The sequence below is a fragment of the Sus scrofa genome, chromosome 6 (genome assembly GCF_054392235.1).
Source record: "Sus scrofa isolate SSC_HxYL_T2T_F1_AM1 chromosome 6, Sscrofa_HxYL_maternal_Yorkshire_Landrace_v2.0, whole genome shotgun sequence".
Classification (NCBI taxonomy): Eukaryota; Metazoa; Chordata; class Mammalia; order Artiodactyla; family Suidae; genus Sus; species Sus scrofa.
Window position 1 is genome coordinate 121,564,410 of NC_139388.1, and position 24,156 is coordinate 121,588,565.

General features: G+C 35.7%; 1 protein-coding gene across 2 annotated transcripts in view; it reads right to left on the reverse strand.

Moving 5' to 3' along the window:
• CCDC178 (coiled-coil domain containing 178) overlaps positions 1-24,156 on the reverse strand; it is a 452,566-nt gene that overhangs the window by 305,331 nt on the left and 123,079 nt on the right. For both annotated transcript variants that reach the window (XM_084964434.1, XM_084964435.1), the window contains one exon: positions 5,357-5,540. In XM_084964434.1, coding sequence (XP_084820560.1) covers positions 5,357-5,540 — 184 coding nt within the window. The remainder of the gene's footprint in view (positions 1-5,356; positions 5,541-24,156) is intronic.

Here is a 24,156-nt window from a genome sequence, read left to right on the forward strand (position 1 = left end):
TGAAAGCATTATCAAAAATACTCCTGGAACTAATAAGCAATTACAGTATGACTGCAAGACACAAGGTTAACACACAAATGTCAATTGTTTTCCTATATGATAACAATAAACAAGTGGAACTGTAAATTCAACACAATTATCATTTAAACTAGTATCCCCCAAAATGAAATACTTAGATGTAAATCTAACAAAATATGTATAAAAGCTATATAAAAAGGACAAACTATGATGAATGAGTTTTCAAAAAGCAAATACAGAGACAGTACATGTTAATGCTAGGCAGACACAAAAATTTCAAGAAGTCAGCTCACTGAATCAAAAGATTCAATTTATTATCTATCAATAACCCAGTAAGTTATTTTGTGGACACTGGGAAAATGATTCTGAAGGAGAGGCAAAAGGCCCAGAATAGTCAACACAACATTGAATATAAACAAAGATAGAGGGCTGACAGCACTCAACATCTAGACATGATATTAAGCTACGGTATTTAAGACAGTGTGGTATTGGCAAAAGAGAAAGAGATGAATGGAACAGGACCCAGATAAATACAGTCAATTAATTTTTTTTTTTTTTTTGGCTGTACCTATGGCATGCAGAAGCTCCTGGGCCAGGGATCGAACATGAACTACAGCAGCAATCCAAGCCACTGCAGTGACAATGCCAGATCCTTATCCCACTGTGATACAAGGGAACTACTACAGTCAACTGATCTTTGACAAAGGAACCAAGACAACATAATGGAACAAAGACAATCTTTTCAACAAATGGAGCTGGAACAACTAGACATCTACATGCAAAAAAAAAAAAAAGTGAAGCTAGATACAGATTTTTATCTTTCACAAAGATTAACTCAAAATGGATCATACACCTATGTGTAACATGCAAAACTATAAAACTCCTAGAAGATAATAACAAAGGAGAAAACCCAGATGGCTTGGATATGCCATGACTTTTTAGATACAACACCAAAGGCACAATCCATGGAAGAAATGATTGAGAAGCTGGACTTCATTAAAATTAAAACTTCTGCTCTATTAAGGACAACGTCAAGAGTGAGAGGACAAGCCACAGACTGTGAGAAAGTATTTGCAAAAGACACATCTAATAAAGAGCTGTTATCCAAAAATACTATTTATAAAAACTAAAAATTCAACCTTAAGAAAACAAATCTGTAGTTTCTATTGTGGCTCAGGGGTAACAAACCCAATTAGTATCCATGAGGACATGGGTTTGATCCCTGGCCCTGCTAAGTGGGTTAAGGATCCTGTGTTGCTCTGAGATGTGTAGACTGCAGACAACAGCTCAGATCTGGTGTTGCTGTGGCTGTGCCTGCCAGTGTAGGTCAGCAGTTGCAGCTCCGATTCCACCCCTAGCCTGGGAACTTGTACATGCTGAGGGTGGGGCCCTAAAAAGACAAAAAAGAAAAGAAATCTGATTTAAAAGTGTATCACAGACCTTAAAGGACATTTTACCAAAGAAGATATACAATGGCAAATAAGCATATGAAAAGATGCTATGTGTCACCTGTCATCAGAGAAAGGTAAATTAAAACAACAATGAGACAGCACTGCAAGTCTATTACAATGGCCAAAATTCAGATCCCTGACAGTACTAACTACTGGCAAGGATGTAGAGTATCAAGAACTCTCATGCACTGCTGGTGGGAATGCAAAGCAGTACAGCCACTCTGGAAGACAGCTTGGTAGTTTCTTACAAAACTAAACATATTCTTATTATACAATCCAGCCATCACATCCCTTGGTATTTATCCAAAGAAGTTGAAAACTTAAATCCACACAAAAACCTGCTCATGGATGTTTACAGTAGCTTTATTTATAACTGCCAATACATGGAAGCAACTAAGATACTTATCAGTAGGCAAACGAATAAACAAACCATGGTTCCTTCAGATAGCAAAATATTATTCAGTGCTAAAAAGAAATGAGCTATCAGGTCCTGAAAATACATGAAAGAACCTTAAATGCATGTTAGTAAGTGAAAAAAAAAGCCAATCTGAAAAGGCCATACAGTGTATTATTCCAACTATATGACTTTCAGGAAAAGTTAAAACTATGGTGTAAAAGATCAGTGGTTGCCACAGTTTGGGGGAGTGGAGAGAGGGAATGGGCAGAGGATAGAGGCTTTTTAGGGCAGTTAAAATACTCTGTATGATACCATAATGATGGACATATGCCATTACACATTTATTCAAAATCAAGGCATGTACACAACATAAAGAGTGAAACATAGTGTAAACTATAGACTTTCAGTGAATTAGTGTTGATGTGGGTTCATCAATTGTACCAAATGCACCACCCTGGCAGGGGATGTTGATAATGGATGAGGCTCTATGCATGTGTGGAAGCAGGAGGATATGGGAGATATCTTTCAGCTCAGTTTTGTTGTGACCCTAATACTAACTCAAAAAAACACAAAGTCTTAAAAATTATTTCTAATATGGTTATTATGAATTTTTGAACCCAACCGAAACTGAATCTTTGTCAGTCAGGTATATGTGTAGTTAGTACCTGGCTGACCAGTTTATTCCAAGACCAGCATCAGAAGACCTTGTCCCCAAAGTCTACACAACTATCTAAAAACTATGGTACTTTGGGTAAATAATTTTATCCCCAAATTAGCACATTAATAACAACCACACAGTATTATGAATACTAAATTAATTAATGTGTATAAAGAGTCCAGGATATAATAGGCTTGGAGAAAACTCTATTTCCTTCCTTCTTTTCTACCAAGTTTCCACTTAGTTACACATTATGATTTTAACTTGGAACCAGAGTGGCTTGGATATTGCACTTTTCCATTAAGTTCAAGCAAAAATTCTCTCCAAATTCCTGCAGCTTGCGCAGAACGCTTCTAGTCAAGAGTTAGCTTTCAAAATTATTTGGTTACAGTATCACAATTCTTCAGACAATATTGAATGATTTTCTGTTCACACTGTAATTGAACACCTATTATTTTATTGATTTATCTCCCATCACTATTGGTGGATTTTATCCTAGGACTTGGCTAATCATGTATTTTCTGAATAGATCAGTTATTGGGACTGAATGTATGGTAATATTGGGACAAATTACCTGGAAATAGCTGGAAAATTCCAGAAACTGCTAGACATTTTAATTGTTCAGGTTTGCTTCTAGTTTAAGAGTGCCTGAACCTTATTTGGCATTTCACAGATGCATCTGAAAGAACATAATTCAGAATGTCCACTTCTAAGGTTATAAAATATTATTTTTCAGATTTAGCTCAGAGGTGGTATGGCTGTAACTAATTTCTGGAAGAAATGTATTAAGGACTAATTTCAGGCTGGGATCAACAAATACACAAAATTTTCTGCATGAAAAACATGATGCCCAGACTCAGAAGATTATATAGATTTTTGTTAATTAGTCAATGAAAGATAGGCAGAAACTACAAACAGGAATTACTACAAATCTGAATTATCTAGAAATTTATTTTTAATTCATTACCACTCTGATATAGATATACATGCATACATCATAGAAATGTAATGCCCTCTATATTCAGCTCAGAGATGAGCAGATTTGTTTAGCAATGGAGAATATTCCCTAAATGGAGTAATTTCTTTCTGTCACTTACTTCTAGTTATCTCTCAGCTACCACAGGGTAGATAAGGGACCTGATGAACAAGTTCTTCAATTTTCCTTGATAGATCCAGGGGGACAATTTGCTTTAGATACAAATAAACGATTAATGCAACATCCTTCTTAACAAGTGAGTGCCTCAGGTTAGAGAAGCAATATGTCTGAAGAATTAAAGTAGGTAGTGACAGCTATGGGATGAATACATGAATGATACCAAGGGTTTCCTGTCAACTGAAAAAATTAAAACACTGTTAAGTGGCAAATCAATGGGTGACACCTCCATTGATTGTCTCAATGAAAAAATATTAATTATCATAGAGAAACAGACATTAATGAAAAATTAAATTACAAATAATAGCTACAGTATTGTTACATACGCTAAACCATATATATAATCACATGCCTTATATTTCTAAAATAATTTTGAAATTAATATTTGCTATATATAATTTTTCTCATACTAATTTTAGAGCAGATAAAATATGAAAATCTCATTGAATAACCCATGGGAAGAGACTTAAATACAATACTCCAATTCAGCTGGACAGCTGCACTTGGCATGAGAAGAAAACCATGGTCCCTCAGTATAGGAACATTTACTGGCAGACAATCTATATATATCCTAAATTTAGGCAGCACAAGAGAAAGTAAAGGTCTCCACTGAAGATAGTGCTACTATAGGGCTTGGACACAGAATACAGATTCTGTATTTTACAGATAGTTACATGACCCAAAGTCTGTAACAAGACATGTCAAAGATGGAAGAGTTGTGGTTTGATGTGAGATGGACAGAAGCAGCCTCTTAAAGTGGTCCCCCAGGTGTGGGAAAATGGAGGTAACTTTGCTACTCTCCATGCTAAGTGGCAGGGAGTGGGTACTTGTCATCTCTCTCACTTAGGAATATAATTTGTTTGTTTTTATTTTTAAAAATTTTATTGGAATATAGTTGACTTATAAAGTTGTATTAATTTCAGGCATAGAGCAAAGCAAATCACTCACTTGGGAATGGATTTGAGGCACAGGAGCAAGTGTTTCTGCAGCACTGTGCTTGGTACTCTAGAACCTAATAACTTGCAAACCTAAAGTAGGTACTCTCTTTTCTCACAATGGTAAAGGTGCAAGGGCACTTCCCACCATCCCTCCTTCCTAACAGAGACAGGACTATTACACATTGGATATGTAGGATGAGACTGAACCAAGTACTATTCTCTTGTGGTGATGCAGGGAGTTGAAGGCTGGTCATAGCAAAAAGCAGACAAAAGTGTTGCAAAACTACACAGAGCCCCATTTCTCTTCCATTCAGGCTCAACCTCTGAAGAAAAGTGATTTCCTTCTGATTTATCAGGAGTGACTTTTTTAAGAAAAGACTAACATAGCTTAAATTAAAATCTAATTAGCAGGAGTTCCCGTCGTGGTGCAGTGGTTAACAAATCCAACTAGGAACCATGAGGTTGCGGTTCCGTCCCTGCCCTTGCTCAGTGGGTTAAGGATCCGGTGTTGCTGTGAGCTGTGGTGTAGGTTGCAGACGCGGCTCGGATCCTGCATTGCTATGGCTCTGGCGTAGGCTGGAGTCTATAGCTCCAATTTGACCCCTAGCCTGGGAACTTCCATATGCCGCAGGAGCAGCCCAAGAAATAGTAAAAAGACGAAAAAAAAATTCTAATTAGCAATATTATCGATAAAATTCAGGCTCATTACCACTTTTCCTGAGTAAGAACAGAGGTACAAACCTTGAATTTTCTTCTCACTTCTGCTATTTTTTGTTCTATTCCCTCTGTTTTAAATCTGGTTAGGTGGAAAACAGCACCAATATTATAAGCTTCCTTGTATAGTTGTCTAAGAAAATCTTCATTTTTTGACCTCAGCTTCAACAAAGTTTGGATTTCAGACTCAAACTCTGATTTTTTCCTTATACTGTAAAACATAAAGCAAAAAGAGTATACTGAGGAAAGTATATTTAATAATAGTAAAAAAGGAACAGAGTCATATTTATGTTGCCAAAAATACAAAACAGAATACTTAATTCAAACTTGAATAGAAAAAATTAATATCTCCAAATTCCATTTATTTTTCTGCTTCTGATAGCTATTCTAATCGTCAGACTGTGCTCAATCTCAGGAGACTTAGTATATTAATAAGAAAGGCCTAGGGAGCCAAGATGCTCAAATGTCAGAGTATTTATTTCCTTCTATAGCAATTCATCCTTTCTAAGCCTATATAACATAACTACTAAGAATAATCAAATATGAGAAAAAAATCAGTCCAAGAAAAAGATAAACAAAACTCAACAAAAGAAAACAACTAAAACAAAACTGTCAAAAAGAAAGCCAATAGCTAAGGGAGAAGAATTAATATAGGAGAAAATTGAGCATTAATGTCATTACAAGATCCTCAAAGACACAGAGAAATGCCAGGCTCTATGGAAAATTAGTTATTTCCTGTCCAGTGTGGATCCCATCTTTGTACCAAATATATATTATTGAGGCATAACATATAAGAAGAAAACACAAAAATATATATAGCTATACTCACAAATGAGGTAGCCGTGTCTGTACAATAGAAATGAAGTTGGAAAGCAAAGCAGGAGTTGAGGAAAAGCAGCAAGAAACTAGCTGAAGATATTCCATCATATGGGTTACCAGGTCAGGGTTCACTGGATCATTGCAGGGGTCTGTGTGTTAACTGTTTGTGAAAGAACCAACTCACTGAAAGGGGCTATAGGTCCCACCAAACCCAGGGCATGGAAAAGAAGAACCAAAGACCAAGAATTCAGCCAATGGGTAAAAGAGGAATCAGAAGAGAAATAAAAAAAAAAAATACCTTGAAACAAGTTAAAATGAAAACATAGCATACCAAAATTTATGGGATATAGCAAAAAGACTCTTAAGAGGGAAGTTTATAATGATAAATTCCTATATTAAAAAAAAGATTCAAATAAAATGCCTAATTTTATACCTCAAAAACTGGAAAAATAAGAACAAACTAGGGGAATTCCAGTCGTGGTGCAATGGAAAGGAATCTGACTGGGAACCATGAGGTTGCAGTTTGATCCCTGGCCTCACTCAGTGGGTTAAAGATCCAGTGTTGCCGTGAGCTGTGGTGTAGGTAGCCAACGTGGCTCGGATCCTGCATTGCTATGGCTGTGACCTAGGCCGGCAGTTGTAGCTCCAATTGGACACCTAGCCTGGCAACCTCCACATGCTACAAAGAGTGCAGCCCTAAAAAGAAGAAAAAAATTAAAAAATAAAAGAACAAACTAGGCCCAAAGTTATGAGAAGAAAAGACATAACAATCAGGGCAGAAATTAGTGAAATAAACCAAAAACAATGGAAGAGATCATCAACAGAAAGAAGTGTGTTTTTTAAAATATATAAAATTGGTAAACCTTCATCTATACTAAATAAGAAAAAAAGAGAGAGAACTCTTGAGTAAATAAAATCAGAAATGAAAGGGGTCATATTATCTGATATTACAGATACAGAAAGAATCAAAGGGACAATTACGAAAAATTGTATGCCAAAATTTAGATAACCTAGAAGAAATGCATACATTTCTAGAAACATATAACCTATAGAATCATGAAGAAGTAGAAAATATGAACAGACCAATAATAAGTAAGAAAACTGAATCAGTAAACAAAAACTCTCAATGAAACAAAAGCTCATGACTTGATCACATTACTAAATTCCACCAAAAGAACTAACACCAATCGTTTGGAAACTTTTCCCAAAAACTGAAGAGAGGGAACCCTTACAAACTAATTTATGAGGACAGATTTACCTTAAAATTGTGGCCAGAAAAGTTACTAAAAGAAAAGACAGTGCCCAGCACCACCCACCCCCTGGAAGAGCTTGGCGGCCCGGAAGCGTTGGGGCAAGCCCTGCCTGGTTACAGTAAGTCTGCCACCATTGCGGCATGGATCTGCTAGTCCTGCCCACCCTTGGGAAGTCCTCCTTTGCTTCAGAGTGACCCTGCTGGCCCCGCCCACACTCAGGAAATGCCCTCCTGCCTCAAAGGCCAGCCAACACCGCCAGCCCTCAGGAAACACACCACAGCAGTTCCAGGGCAAACCCTGCCTAGCCACGGGGAGTGCACCTTCACCACAAAAAGAAAACAACAAGCAAGATGAAGAAGCTCAGAAACCATTCCCAGTTAAACCAACAGGAGAACTCACCTAAAGCAGTCAACAATGAAACAGACCTCTGCAGTCTGACAGACTTGGAGTTCAAAAGGGAGATAGTGAAAATACTGAAGGAATTAAGAGAAGATATGAACACTAATGCAGACTCCCTCAGAAAGGAAATATAAAATATGAGGAGCCAAGAAAAATTAGAAAATTCATTTGCAGAGATAAAAACTGAGCTAAGGGCAGTAAAACCAGAATGAATAATGCAGAATGATTTAGTGATGTGGAAGATAGAATAATGGAAATCACCCAAACAAGACAGCAGACAGAAAACCAAACAAAAAACCATGAAAGCAATATAAGAGACCTATGGAATAATATAAAGAGGGCCAATATATGCCTAATAGGAATTCCAGAAGGAGAAGAAAAAGATAAGGGGATTTTAAATATATTTGAAGAAATTATCCCTGGAAACTTCTCAAATCTAAATGATACTTATTTCAAGATACAGAGGGCCCCAAATAAGTTGAACCCAAATAGACCCACACCAAGACACGTTATAATAAAAATGGCAAATGTTAATGATAAAGAGAGGATCCTAAAGGCAGCAAAAGAAAAGCAAAGTGTCACTTATAAGGGAACCCCCATAAGGTTATCAGCTGATTTCTCTGCAGAAACTCTACAGGCAAGGAGGGAATGGCAAGAGATAGTTAAAGCACTGAAAGGAAAAAAATATGCAACCTAGAATACTCTATCCAACAAGAATATCATTTAAAATAGAAGAGGAAATAAAAATTTCTTCCAACAAACAAAAGCTAAAAGAATACAACAATACAAAACCCATTCTCTAAATCAAAAAAAAAAAAAAAAAGAGGAAGAACTAGGATGGAGGAAACCACAATCACAGCAGTCACTCAAATAAGCCAGCATACAGATCTAATCATGAAGATGTTTAAAACAAAATAAAATTAAAAAGAAAAAAGGAGACATCAAAATCATAAAATGTGGGCAAGGGAAGTAAGGAAATCTATAGATTCTTTTTTTAATTTTCTTTTTTTTATTTTATTATGGTAATGAAGTGTTTGAACCTACAGGACTATCAGGCTAAAACACACAATTATAGGAAGCGGTTAATATACTTAAAAAATAGGGAAAGCACAAATCAAAACCAAACATTACATTCACAAAAAATGAAAAGAAAAATACTCAAGCAGAAAATAACTGGAGACCATCCAACCAAAAAAAAGAAAGGAAGAATGGAGAATCATAGAATCAACTGGAAAATGAGGTTTAAAATGGCAATAAATAATAACTTATCAATTATCACCTTAAATGTCAATGGACTGAATGCTCCAATCAAAAGACAGAGTGTCAGACTGGATAAAAAAGCAAGAGCCTACAATACGCTGTCTATAAGAGACTCACCTTAGGGCAAAGGGCACATAAATTGACGGAAAAAGATATGCATGCCAATGGATAAGACAGGAATACAGGAGTTTTAATACTCATATCAGACAAAATAGACTTTAAAATGAAGGCCATAAAGACAAAGAAGGACACTATTTAATGGTTAAAGGATCCATTCAAGAAGAGGATATTACTATCGTCAACATATATGCCCCAAATATAGGAGCACCCAGATACATACAACAAATACTAACAGACATAAAGGGAGAAGTTGATGGTAATACAATCATAGTAGGAGACTTTAACATCCCACTCACATCAATGGACAGATCCTCTAGACAGAAAACCAATAAAGTAGCAGAGACCCTAAAGGAAATAAGAGAAAAGTTAAGACTTAATTGACATCTTCAGGACACTATATCCAAAAAAATCAGAACACACATTCTTCTCAAGCGCACATGGAACATTCTCAAGAATTGATCACATATTGGGGCACAAAGCTAACTTAAAACAAATTTAGGAGCACAGAAATTATTTCAAGTATCTTCTCTGTCCACAATGGCATGAAAGTAGAAATCAGCCACAGGAAAAGAAATGAGAAAAAACCTACTACATGGAGAGTAAACAACATGCTACTAAAAAACCAATGGGTCAATGAGGAAATCAAGAAGGAAATTTAAAAATACCTTAAGACAAATGATAATGAAGGCACAACCTCTCAAAATCAGTGGGATACCACAAAAGCAGTGCTCAGAGGGAAATTCATAGTAATATGGGCCTTCCTCAAAAAAGAAGAAAAATCTCAAATTGACAACTTAACCCACCACCTAAATGAATTAGAAAAAGAAGAAGAAAAACAACAACAACAACAACAACAACAACAAAACCCTAAGGTCAGCAGAAGGAAGGAAATAATAAAGATCAAAGAGAAAATTAATAAAATAGAGATTCAAAAAACAACAGAAAAAATTAATAAAACCAAGAACTGGTTCTGTGAAAAGGTAAACAACATTGACAAACCTCTGGCTAGACTCACTAAGAAGAGGAAAGAAAGAACCCAAATAAACAAAATTATAAATGAAAAAGGAGAAATCACAATGGATACTGCAGAAATACAAAAAACCATAAGAGAATACTATGAACAATTATATGCCAACAAATTTAACAAACTGGAAAAAATGGACAACTTTCTAGATACTTACAGCCTTCCAAAACTGAATCAAGAAGAAATAGACCAAGTGAACAGACTGATCACTAGAAATGAAATTGAATATGTCATAAAAACACTCCCTACAAATAAAAGTCCAAGACCAGATGGCTTCACAGGCAAATTCTACCAAACATACAGAGGAACTGGTGCCTGTCCTCCTTAAACTTTTTCAAAAGGCTAAAGAAGAACAAACACTCCCAAAGACATTCTATGATACCACTGTCACCCTAATTCCAAAACCAGACAAAGATACAACCAAAAAAGAAAACTATGGGCCACTATCATTGATGAATACAGATGCAAAAATTCTCAACAAAATTCTAGCCAACCGAATCCAACAACATATCAAAAAGATCATACACCATGACCAGGTAGGATTCATCCCAGGTGCACAAGGATGGTTCAACATATGCAAATCAATCAATGTCATACACCACATTAACAAAAGTCAAAAACCATATGATCATCTCAATACGTGCAGAGAAAGCATTTGACAAAGTCCAACATCCATTCATGATCAGGACTCTCGCCAAATTGGGTACAGAGGGAACATTTCTGACCATAATCAAAGCCATTTATGACAAACCCACAGCAAATATAATACTCAGTGGAGAAAAACTGAAAGCCTTCTCACTCAAACCTGGAACAAGAAAGGGATGCCCACTCTCACCACTGCTATTCGACATATTTTTAGAAGTCCTAGCCATAGCAATTAGACAAACAAAAGAAATAAAAGGCATCCAAATAGGAAGAGAAGAGATAAAACTGTCACTGTATGCAGACAACATGATACTATACATAGAAACCCCTAGGGAATCAACCCCAAAACTATCTGAACTGATTAACAAATTCAGCAAAGTAGCAGGATATAAGACTAACATTCAAAAATCAGTTACATTTCTGTATACTAACAGTGAAATAATAGAAAAGGATACAGAAATATAATACCTTTTAAAATTGCACCCAAAAAAATCAAATACCTGGAAATATACCTGATCACGGAGGTAAAGGTCTTATATGCTGAGAACCATAAAACATTAATCAAGGAAATTAAAGAAGATGTAAAGAAATGGAAAGATATTCCATACTCCTGGGTTGGAAAAAATAATATTGTAAAAATAGCCATACTACCCAAAGCAATCTACAGATTCAATGCAATTCCTATCAAATTACCCATGACATTTTTCACAGAACTAGAACAAACAACCCAAAAATTTAGATGGAACCACAAAAGACCCAGAATTGCTGAAGCAATCCTGAGAAACAAAAATCAAGCAGGAGGCATAACTCTCCCAGACCTCAGGCAGTATTTCAAAGCCGCAGTCATCAAAACAGTGTGGTACTGGTACCAAAACAGACATACAGACCAATGGAACAGAATAGAGAACCCAAAAATAAACCCTGATACGTATGGTCAATTAATCTTTGACAAAGGTGGTATCTCATGGTAGTTTTGATTTGCATTTCTCTTATAGTCAGCGATGCTGAGCATTTTTTCATGTGTTTGTTGGCCATCTGTATATCTTCTTTGGAGAAATGTCTATTCAGGTCTTTTGCCCATTTTTCCATTGATTGATTGGCTTTTTTGCTGTTGGGTTGTATAAGTTGTTTATATATTCTAGAGATTAAGCCCTTGTCCATTGCATCATTTGAAACTATTTTCTCCCATTCTGTAAGTTGTCTTTTTGTTTTCTTTTGGGTTTCCTTTGCTGTGCAAAAGCTTTTCAGTTTGATGAGGTCCCATGGGTTTATTTTTGCTCTAATTTCTATTGCTTTGGGAGACTTACCTGAGAAAATATTCATGATGTTGATGTCAGAGAGTGTTTTGCCTATGTTTTCTCCTAGGAGTTTGATGGTGTCCTGTTGTATATTTGAGTCTTTCAGCCATTTGGAGTTTATTTTTGTGCATGGTGTGAGGGTGTGTTCTAGTTTCATTGCTTTGCATGCAGCTGTCCAGGTTTCCCAGCAATGCTTGCTGAATAGACTTTCTTTTTCCCATTTTATGTTCTTGCCTCCCTTGTCAAAGATTAATTGACCATAGGTGTCAGGGTTTATTTCCGGATTCTCTATCTGTTCCATTGGTTTGTCTGTCTCTTTTGGTACCAATACCACACTGTTTTGATGACTGTGGCTTTGTAGTATTTCTTGAACTCTGGGAGAGTTATGCCTCCTGCTTGGTTTTTGTTTCTCAGGATTGCTTTGGCGATTCTGGGTCTTTTGTTGTTCCATATAAATGTTTGGCCATCATTAATAAATCCACAAATAACAAGTGCTGGAGGGGCTGTGGAGAAAAGGGAACCCTCCTGCACTGTTGGGGGGAATGTAAACTGGTACAGCCACTATGGAGAACACTTTGGAGATACCTTAGAAATCTATACATAGAACTTCCATATGACCCTGCAATCCCACTCTTGGGCATCTATCCGGACAAAACTCTACTTAAAAGAGACACATGCACCCGCATGTTCATTGCAGCACTATTCACAATAGCCAGGACATGGAAACAACCCAAATGTCCATCGACAGATGATTGGATTCGGAAGCGGTGGTATATATACACAATGGAATACTACTCAGCCATAAAAAAGAATGACATAATGCCATTTGCAGCAACATGGATGGAACTAGAGAATCTCATCCTGAGTGAAATGAGCCAGAAACACAAAGACAAATACCATATGATATCACGTATAACTGGAATCTAATATCCAGCACAAATGAACATCTCCTCAGAAAAGAAAATCATGGACTTGGAGAAGAGACCTGTGGTTGCCTGATGGGAGGGGGAGGGAGTGGGAGGGATCGGGAGCTTGGGCTTATCAGAGACAACTTAGAATAGATTTATAAGGAGATCCTGCTGAATAGTATTGAGAACTATGTCTAGATACTCATGTTGCAACAGAAGAAAGGATGGGGGAAAAACTGTAATTGTAATGTATACATGTAAGGATAACCTGACCCCCTTGCTGTACAGTGGGAAAATAAAAAAAAAAAAATCTTTGACAAAGGAGGCAAGAGCATAAAATGGGAAAAAGAAAGTCTATTTAGCAAGTATTGCTGGGAAAACTGGACAGCTGCATACATATCAACGAAACCAGAACACACTCTCACACCACACACAAAAATAAACTCAAAATTGCTGAAAGAGTCAAATATAAGACAAGACACCATCAAACTCCTAGAAGAGAACATAGGCAAAACATTCTTTGACATCAACCTTACACATATTTTCTGAGGTCAGTCTCCCAAGGCAACAAAAATAAGAACAAAAATAAATCAATGGGACCTAATCAAACTGACAAGCTTTTGCACAGCAAAGGAAACCCAAAAGAAAATAAAAAGACAACTTACAGAACAGGAGAAAATGGTTTCAAACGATGCAACAGACAAGGGCTTAATCTCTAGAATATACAAGCAACTTACACAACTCAACAGCAAAAAAGCCAACAACCCAACTGAAAGATGGGCAAAGGATCTGAATAGATAGTTCTCCAAGGAAGATGTACAGATAGCTAACAAGCACATGAAAAAATGCTCAGCATCACTGATTATTAGTGAAATGCAAATCAAAACTACCAAAAGATACCACCTCACACCAGTCAGAATGGCCATCATTAATAAGTCCACAAATAACAAGTGCTAGAGAGGGTGTGGAGAAAAGGGAACCTCCTGCACTGTTGGTGGGAATGTAAGATGGTACAGCCACTATGGAGAACAGTATGGAAGTACCTTAGAAATCTATACATAGAACTTCCATATGACTCAGCAATTCCACTCTTGGGCATATATTCAGACAAAACTTTCCTTGAAAAAGACACAAGCACCCGCATGTTCATTGCAGCTCTATTCACAATAGCCAAGACATGGAAACAACCCAAATGTCCAATGACAGACGACTGGATTAGGAATGTGGTATATATACACAATGGAATACTACTCAGCCATAAAAAAGAATGAGATAATGCCATCTGCAGCAACATGGATGGAACTAGAGACTCTCATCCTGAGTGAAATAAGTTAGAAAAAGACAAATACCATATTATATCACATATCTGGAATCCAATATCCAGCACAAATGAACCTTTCCACAGAAAATAAAATCATGGACTTAGATAACAGACTTGTGGCTGCCTGGGAGGACAGGGAATGAGTGGGAGGGATAGGGAGCTTGGGGTTAACAGATGCAAACTCTTGCTCTTGGAATGGATTTATAATGAGATCCTGTTGTGTAGCATTGAGAACTATGTCTAGATGCTTACATCGCAACACAACAATGGGAGGAAAAATTAGGTATACATGTATGTGTAACTTGGTCCCCATGCTGTATGGTGGAAAAAAATAAATTAAAAAAAAAAAAAAGAAAAGACAACCACAGGCCAGTATCTCTGACGAATACAGATGTAAAAATCTTCAACAAAATCCTAGCGATCAGAACTCAATGGAACTTTAAAAGGATCATCATGATCAAGTAGCATTTATCCTTGGGATGCTAATATTGTTCAAATATACAAATCGGTAAATGCAATACACCACTTAAACAGAATTAAGGATAAAAACCATATGAGCATCCCAATGGAAACAAAAAAGCATTTGACATAACTCAACAGTCATTTATGATAAAAACTCTCCACAAGGTGGGTATAAGAGGGAACGTACTTCAGCATAATAAAGGTCACATATAATGAGCCCAAAGCTAACATCAGTACTCAATGGTGAAAAGCTGAAAGCTTTTCCTCTAACATCAGGACCAAAACAAGTGTACCCACTCTTACCACTTCATTCCACATAATACTGGACACTTTGATTAGAGAATTTAGGTAAGAAAAAGAAGTAAGAAATAGGCAAACCAAAAGGGAATAATTAAAATTTTTTGTTGGCAGATGACATGGTCTTACACAGAAAATCCTTAAAACTCCATCAAAAACATATAATTAAATGACTTCAGTAAACTTTCAGGATACAAAATGAGTATATAAAAAGTTGTCTATTTGCAACAAGATAAATTAATCTAGAGGACATTGTGCCAAGTGAAATAAGCCAAAGACAAGTACTGTATGATTTCACTTATATGTGGAATCTAAAGGGAAAAATAGCAGAATTCACAGAAACAGAGAGTAGAATGGTGGTTACCAGGGGCTGAGGGGTGGTGGAAGCGGAGGAGATAGTGGTCAAAGGCACACGCCTGCAGTAATAAGATGAATAAGCTCTGAGGATCCAATGTACAATATGGCAACTCCAGTTAATAATATTGTATGGCTTACTTGAAATTTACCAAGATGGGAGCCCTCAAGCACAGTCACCACAAAAGAAAAAAATATGTGAGGTTATTGATTGTAATAATTATTTCACAAAGTATATGTATATCAAATTATCACATTTCATGCTTTTAAATATACAATTTTGTCAATTCTATCTAGATAAAGCTGAAGAAAATTTAAAAAATAATAGAAGGTGAAGGTAACAAAATTATATCTGAAAAATTTCCATACGGAAAACTAACACAGGTTATTAAATTGAGAAGTCCCACTCAGTGCTAAACTGGATATATTATAGACACAGAAACATATACACTCCTAGGCAGAGAATTGTGAGATTTCACAACTCTGAAATAGAAAATTCTAAAGTTCCCAGAGATAAAAAACAAATTATCTACAAAGAAATGATTTCCATATGCCATCAGGTGTCTTATCAAGCAAAACTAAATGAAAGATGGAAGAGTTTAGAGATTTAATGTACAACATGACTATAATTAATAATAATAATTGAGGATATTGTATTAGATACTGGAAATTTGCTATGACAGTATATTTCAGGTGTTCTCATCACAAATGCAAAAAGGGTAACTGAGAGACATGAATAAGCTTGACTGAGGTAATCATTTCACTCTGTATATCAAATCATCATAACGTATACTTTATGTATAATATTTAAATATAATATTTATGTACTTTATGTATGTATAATACTTTATGTAATATTTTATGTACACTTAATGTATTATACTTTTAAAACTAAATTATAAAAATAAAAAATATCTTTCAATTAATGAGAAAAAAATCACCTTGGATTTATAATATGATTCTTTGAGAAAATCTTTGTTTGAATGGGTTGAATAGAAAAGTGTGAGTTCATGGAAACAGGAATGTTTATTTAAATAAATAGATTTTCTATAAAGAATGGAAGGGGGGAGTTCCCATCGTGGCTCAGTGGTTAACAAATCCAACTAGGAACCATGAGGTTGCGGGTTTGATCCCTGGCCTTGCTCAGTGGGTTAAGGATCCGGCATTGCCTGAGCTGTGGTGTAAGTCGCAGATGTGGCTCGGATCCTGCGTTGCTGTGGTTGTGGCGTAGGCTGGAGGCTGCAGCTCCGAATCAACTCCTATCCTGGTAGCCTCCATATGCCGCATGAGCAGCTCTAGAAAAGGCAAAAAGACAAAAAAAAAAAAAAAAAAAAAAAAAAATGAAGAAGAACAGAAGGGCAGAGTTGGGATACACGGCTCTATTTTATCTTGTGTTTGCTTCTTTTCCAAGGTGAATAACATTATACAAGGTTCATATGCTATTAAAATAGAGATAAACAACAATGATTCATGGGAAGGGGAAAAAATTGTTGGTGCAAAGCCCCTGAGTGTATAAGAGAACAGTATCCACTTGGCAAATGCATGGGTGATGAGCACTCCTACACAGGAGTATCTTCCATCATAATATTGTAACAGAGGAGAAGACATAACATGTGAAGACAGGTGCAAAAGAAATAGGTAACTTTCATGTTGTCTATGAATTATTGGGGAGGTTATTAGCTTAAAATGAGGGTGATGGGTATCAGGATTGAGGAGAGTGAGAAGATAGTAAACAGTTGTCAGAAAAACTGAATTATCTAGAAATTTCTTGGTAGTGTTAAATGTCATCTGAGATTGATAGCTATAAAATTTAGGATCTATTCAGTAAATATATTCCAGTATTAAGGAAGTTTAAATATGAGGGCCCCTAAACTGACCCCAAACCCTTGTAAGTGCCCCAACAGTGTTTTCACATGGTTATATGTTTATATAAAGTTTGCAAAAGTGAGATATTTTAACCACAATTTATGTCAAGTCACATTCAAACAGTTGTGGGCATTCTGTATTCATTTTATGTTCTTTTTTTTCAGAAAGAGATCTCACATTCTATAATCTCTAGGGTCCACCAAACCAGGATCCCTCTATGATGAGATTAACTACCATAGTCATGTTGACTTTAGCCACAATCAGCTGCTAGGATCCTGGTTGAGTTCAATGATAGGGCTTTTCAAATCATGTAAACAAAGTTTTGAAAATTATTTAAATGAATGCTTATTTCGATCAAATACAAGTAGGTTCTGTAAAAAAGGAAGGAAGGACAAGAAGGTGGAGTACACTGATGCAGTAGGGATGATAGACTGGTCATCTTAAACCGTCAAATAATTGTTGGAACGACAATACTAGGACAGTAAGTAAGCTGGAAAGAGAGGTGTTGATTGTCAGGGAGTAGATTCTTAAAACAGAGCTCTGCAGGTTAACTTCAACACTGCAAATGACAAGATGTAGGGTAAAGTTGTAAAAAAGGGTAGCTGGTGTGGGGCAGAAGACAAGATTGTAGGAACATGGAGGTCTAAGAACTAAGAATCCAAGTTCTTGCATGTACTGAATAGAGACCAAATTCAGACTTTGACTGCTTCAGAAGAGAAAGAGAACAGAAATAGGAAGGGTGATAATTTGCAGTATTTTAATTCCTTTAACGAAAATCTAAAGTAGGCTAACACATTGCTGAGTGTTAGTTTTGAATGGTGCATAAATCATTTTCTCTTTCAATGTCTGAAAAATAAAAACGCAAAAGCAAAATAGTTTCAGAACTTTCATGCAAAATTTTGCTGTTAATTGCTGAAAAAATCATATTCGATATCTATACTCCTCTGAAATAATTCAAATTAATAGGCTGATACAGCTGAGTATGAAAAACACAGTACATTGTGGATGCATTCTAAGTATTCCAGGCTATTTAATAATTTCAATAATATTCTAATTGCTGTCTCTACAAATAAGTCACTGTCCTATTAACTCTTGATAAACACACATTTCATTAAATTTACCAGTACGTCTTTATGGTGTTCAATAGCTTTTTTTGCTCATTTCCTTCAATTATCAATCCCATCTTTAGATCACTGCAGTTACAATGGCATTGTCTTGCTTGAGGTACAGTAGAGTATTAGAAGTAGATATTCGGAATATTTTTAAAAGCTTGAATGTAAGAAAATGGCTATATAGAAATTCACACCACACAGTTAACTTCAGCAAATGAAATCCAAAGTAATCAATTTCAAATCATCTTAAAGAAGTTCATCTTCCTTGAAGCAGGTTGCTGAAGCCTGTCTATCATGTGAATAAGCAATCAAGTGAAATTATTTGCTCAAGTCAAATGTGCCAAATGTAAAAGGTCCATTGCAAATGGCTGCTGGCTTCTTTGAAAGACAAAAGTATTAAATTATACACTGCTTCTACAAGGTAAGTAACCATATATCATCATCATCACCAAAAGATCTTGCAAATTATCTGTTATGCACAGAGTACTGAGAAAAGTTTAAGTTGTAAAGTATCTATCTTTTAAGCCTGCATTTTTAAAATGAATTATATATGAACAATAGATCATATACTGAATTAATTACAAAATTTGTTAAAATAGTGTAACAGTTGGGAATGACGACAAATGATGAGATGGTGCCCTAGTGTATATAATAGTTCAAACTGGGCAAGATTTCATGGGGGTATTTACTAGATGTATGAGGGTTGAGCAACTTTCTTTAAGAAATTTTTTAATTATTATTTTTGGACATAAGGGAAAAAAAGAAGCTGGGACTAAGGGGTAATGTGATCCAGGTAAACGGTAGAATAAAAAAAGAAAAATTCAAGGAGAGTGTAAGAACCACAGAGATCTTCTGAGAAAAGCAATGGCCAGAGCTAAACATAGAGATGGAGAATTGAATAAAGTAATAGCTTTTGACATTTTTTGAAGTAGTTAGTACATATGTCCACAGTCTGCTATAACACGTCAGAAAGAGGAACCAACACCTGCCAATGGAGGAGGAGAGGCAACATTTCTAAGCAGAAAGAACATAAATTTTGGAGTCAGAGAGACCTACATTCAAATCCTGATTGCTCCTCATATAACTGGCTGGGGGGGAGGTCACCCACAATTTCCTCATCTAAATTTGCTTAATGATACCTACCACCAAGGTGTTATAAAGTTTAAATTTAAATAAACTGAGAATAATATATACACTGTGCTTGCATGCATTAACTCACAAAAGTGATTTAATAGTGTTTCTAAATTAAAAATTCTGTAATGCATGGATTTTCATTGCAAGGCTATCTGGTTTAACGAGATGAAAGACAATGAGAGAAAAAACACAGATATAAAAAAAGATAAATAACCACTAATATTGCTTTGCAGCTGAAAGAGATACCACAGATAGATGTGATATCAGACCATGTGGCAGAAAGAATAGGAACACAAAGATACTGAAGCAAGAAGAAAAAAAAAATAAGGATAGCAAATGTTTATATTCAGCTCTCATTTGCTCATTATGGCATTTATCTAACACCTGTCAAGAAAAACAGACACACAATGCCTGCAAGCAAGGAGTTCAGCTGAGAGGAAACAAATAAGGAAACAAACAGTAACCATAGGTAGTGCAAGAAGTGCTAAGAGAGAAGTGTATGGAACTGAGAATTTACTTAAATGGATACTTGTTGAGTGTGGATTACATGTCAAGTGCTATGTTAAATGACTGGGGTACAAAGATGAATTAAAACAAAGGTTCCGTTTCTACTCCCATGAAGGAACAAAAGACATGAAAAACAGATTCCCCCACAATCCTAAGTACAATAACAGAAGTAGCACTTAATATCACCTTAGTTTGTGGAGAGGGGAAAATAAGTTGTCACCTGGAGAAGCATCTGGGAAGAGTTAATGTCTGAGCTACTGCACGAATGATCAGTTAATCCTATTTTAAAAACCAAACCAAAAGAAGGAGAGGGAAAAGAAGAAGAGAAAGAAGAAGAAGAAAAGGAGGAGAAAAGAGGGGGGAATTTCAATCAGAAGAATATCAGAGACAAAGATTAAAGTTTAAAATGATATGAGTTTGGATACATAAGCATTGTAATAGGCTAGAACATAAAAATCATGAAAAGGAGTGGTAAAAAAATGTCAAAAGTTATGAAGATGACAGATTATTGTTTCTAACCAATCAATCTGGAAGCTTTATCCAACAGCTGGTAGAGAGCTTCTGAAAAATCTTTAAAGCTCTGAAAGTAAATAACAATTCATCCTTTGTGGATAATTTGTGGCAGTGCTGCTCTCTATGCTGGATATGAGGTCTAACACCTGGAGCAAGGTAAAACAGTTAGAAGCCTGTTTTAATATTCAAATTAAGAGACAATTGGGATCTGGTTCATTTCATTGGTAACTGAAACAGACAGAAAGGAAAGCATCTATTGGAAAAATATCTAAAAGATAGACTTAATAGACGTTGGTGAAATGTTGGCTGTAAGAGGGTAGAAAGGGATACAGGATGATGTCCAAAACAGCTAGTTGATGAATATTGGTGTCAAGATGTGATGTTGGGGAAGAGGGTAGATATTCAAAGCGATACCATCAGGAGAAATAAAGGATGTGGCTAGAGACTAAAAGTTAATTAAAAATATGATACATGTTAAAATAATGAGAGTAGGTAAAATTCCTGGGGTAGATCAAGGATTTGCATGGTCTGTGATTAGAACCCCAACCTAATCTATCCAGGGACACCCAGGGACAGGCAGAGAAAAATCAGCCATCCTAGGAATCCTAGAAAGAACAGCTTCAGAAAGTTAAAGGAAGAATCAAGAGTGGCATTTTGAACATCAAAAGAAGATATCTTCGGAGAGGGCATAGACACAAATGCCTAGGACACACAAAGGAAAAAAAAAAAAGGTCAAGCGACAAGACAAAAAATGCCAGTGGCTTCAGGAAGGGAGGTTCTTTTTTTGAACTTAAAGTGAGATAAATTTTGGTAGCATGGGAGTTTCAGAAAGCCACATGGCTGTGTGTCATAAAGTGTATGATAGTCAAGCAAATGTTGTTAATGATCTAGCACACATTGCAAATTATGATAAAATTTTAATGAGGATAAGGGCAATACTGTATGACGAACAAAGATATTAAGATGAAGGCAAGGCTTTCATTTTGGGCTGAAAGAGGGTTAACAATAGACAGGCTGAAGGAAAAAAGTAATGAACAAAGGTGTCAAAACAGAAGTAGTAAGAATAAAACCATGTCCTGAAGAGGACAAAAGGGGTTAAGATCAAGAATGCAGATAGACGTGTTCACCTTGAACAGGTAAACATCATTTACCTATAGAATTTAAAGAGACAAGAAAGTTATTTGCAGATACTTTAACTATAGCATATGTTTGTTTAACAAAACATTTCATGTCTTCAATTTTTCCTTCCAATATGACTAAGCTACAGTATAAATAAAACTAAAGTTTTCTTCCTCAATTTATCTTGCTTTGGATTTACTGTGATGCATGAATTTAAAGATTACCACTGTAAAGAATTTTGGAGAGTTACCTGCCATTATCATTTTGAGCACTGCTTTCCCAATTTTGCCTTTATTTCTTATTTTGCTTTCTATAATTTTTAAAACTTCTTGTGTATTTTTAAATCTTTTTTTCTCTCTGTGCTGCATTTTCAGTTCCTTGTTATATTTTCAAGTACACTAATTTTTCCCCAGTTGTATTGGCTATTTAATTAATAAAAACTTCAATCGAAATGAATCTAGCTTACATTTTTTAGTTCTTTTCCAAATCTGCCTAAACTGTTTTGATAGTGTCCTATTTTTTTTCCCTTTGGTTCACTTTAACCATTTTCAACTTATTTAGGTAGATTTAACATAATTATATTATTTGAAATTATTAGGAGTTTAAATATACCACTGGTTATTTCTGACAACTTTCATTCATGCTGGATTTTATTTCTTATTGTTTTATAATTTTGTTAGCTCATCTTTTTTTTTTTTTTTTTTTTTTTCTTTGTCTTTTCTTAGGGCCACACCTGCAGCATATGGAAGTTCCCAGGCACGGGGCTGAATAGGAGCTACAGTTATCAGCCTACACCACAGCCAGAGAAACACCAGATCCAAGTCAAGTCTGTGACTTATACCACAGCTCACAGCAATGCCGGATCCTTAACCCATATGAGTAAGGCCAGATACTGAACCCGCGTTCATGGATTACTAGCCAGGTTCATTACCTCTGAGTCACAACAGGAACTCCTGTGAGCTCATCTTTAAAAGCCTGACTTTATCTGAGAGAATCTTGTGTGGCCTCAGTCCATTCCTCTAGAGAATATTTATCAAAGTAGGACCACTTTTTTGAAATAGGAAGAACATTCTTTGACATAAATCTCAGATATTTTTTTAGATCCACCTCCTAGAGTAATGAAAATTAAAAACAAAATAAAATGAGATCTAATTAAACTTACAAGCTTTTGCACAGCAAAGGAAATCATAAACAAAACAAAAAGACAACCCACAGAATGGGAGAAAATATTTTCAAATTAAGTGACTGAGTATTGGGGAAATAAAAAAATAATAAAATTTAAAAAATAAAAATAAAATCTAAATAATCTAAATAAAATCTAAAATATATATATATATCCTACAATTCATGCAGCTCAATACCAAACAACTTAGTTTAAAAAATGGCCAGAAGATCTAAATAGACATTTATCCAAAGATGACACACAGATGGCCCCAAAACACATGAAAAGATGCTTAACATTGCTAATCATTAGGGCAATGCAAATCAAAACTACAATGATGTATCACCTCATACCAGTCAGAATGGCCATCATCAAAAAATATATAAGCAATAAATACTGGAGAAGGTGTGGAGAAAAGGGAACCCTCCTACAGTGTTGGCGGGAATGCAAATTGGTGCAACCAACATGAAGAACAGTATGGAGGCTCCTTAAAAAAACTAAATACAGAACACCATATGATTCAGCAATCTCAATCCTGAACATATGTCCAGAGAAAACCAAAATTTGAAAAGATACATGCACCCCATTGTTCACTGCAGCCCTATTTACAATACTCAAGATACGGCAGCAACCAAAATGTCCGTCAACAGAAGATTGGATAAAGAAGATGTAGTACATATACACAATGGAATATTGGACATAAAAAAAGAATGAAATAATGCCATTTGCAGCAACATGGAGAGACCTAGAAATTATCATACTAAGTGAAGTAAGTCAGACAAAGACAAATATCACAAGATCACTAACATGTGGACTATAATAAAAAATGATACAAAAGAACTCACAAAACAGAAACAGACTCAAAGATTTTGAAACCAAAATCATTGCCACCAAAGAGGAAACGTGGGGCAGGAGGGATAAATTGAGGAGGTTGGGACTGACATGTACACACTACTATATATAAAATAGGTAACAAGGACCCTACTGTATAGTGGAGGGAAATCTACTCAATACTGTATAATAACCTATACAGGAAAAGAATCTGAAAAAGAATGGATATATGTATATGTATAACTGATTTATTTGCTGTGCACTTGAAACTAACACAACACTCTAAGTCAACTATACTCTAATAAAATTTATTTTTAAAAATTTCTTGGTTAGGGTCTTCCAAGGCCACACAGATAGAGTAAATAAGAACATCATACCAGTGGGAAAGGAACTAAGCTGGGAGTGTTCTCACTTGTTTTTCCT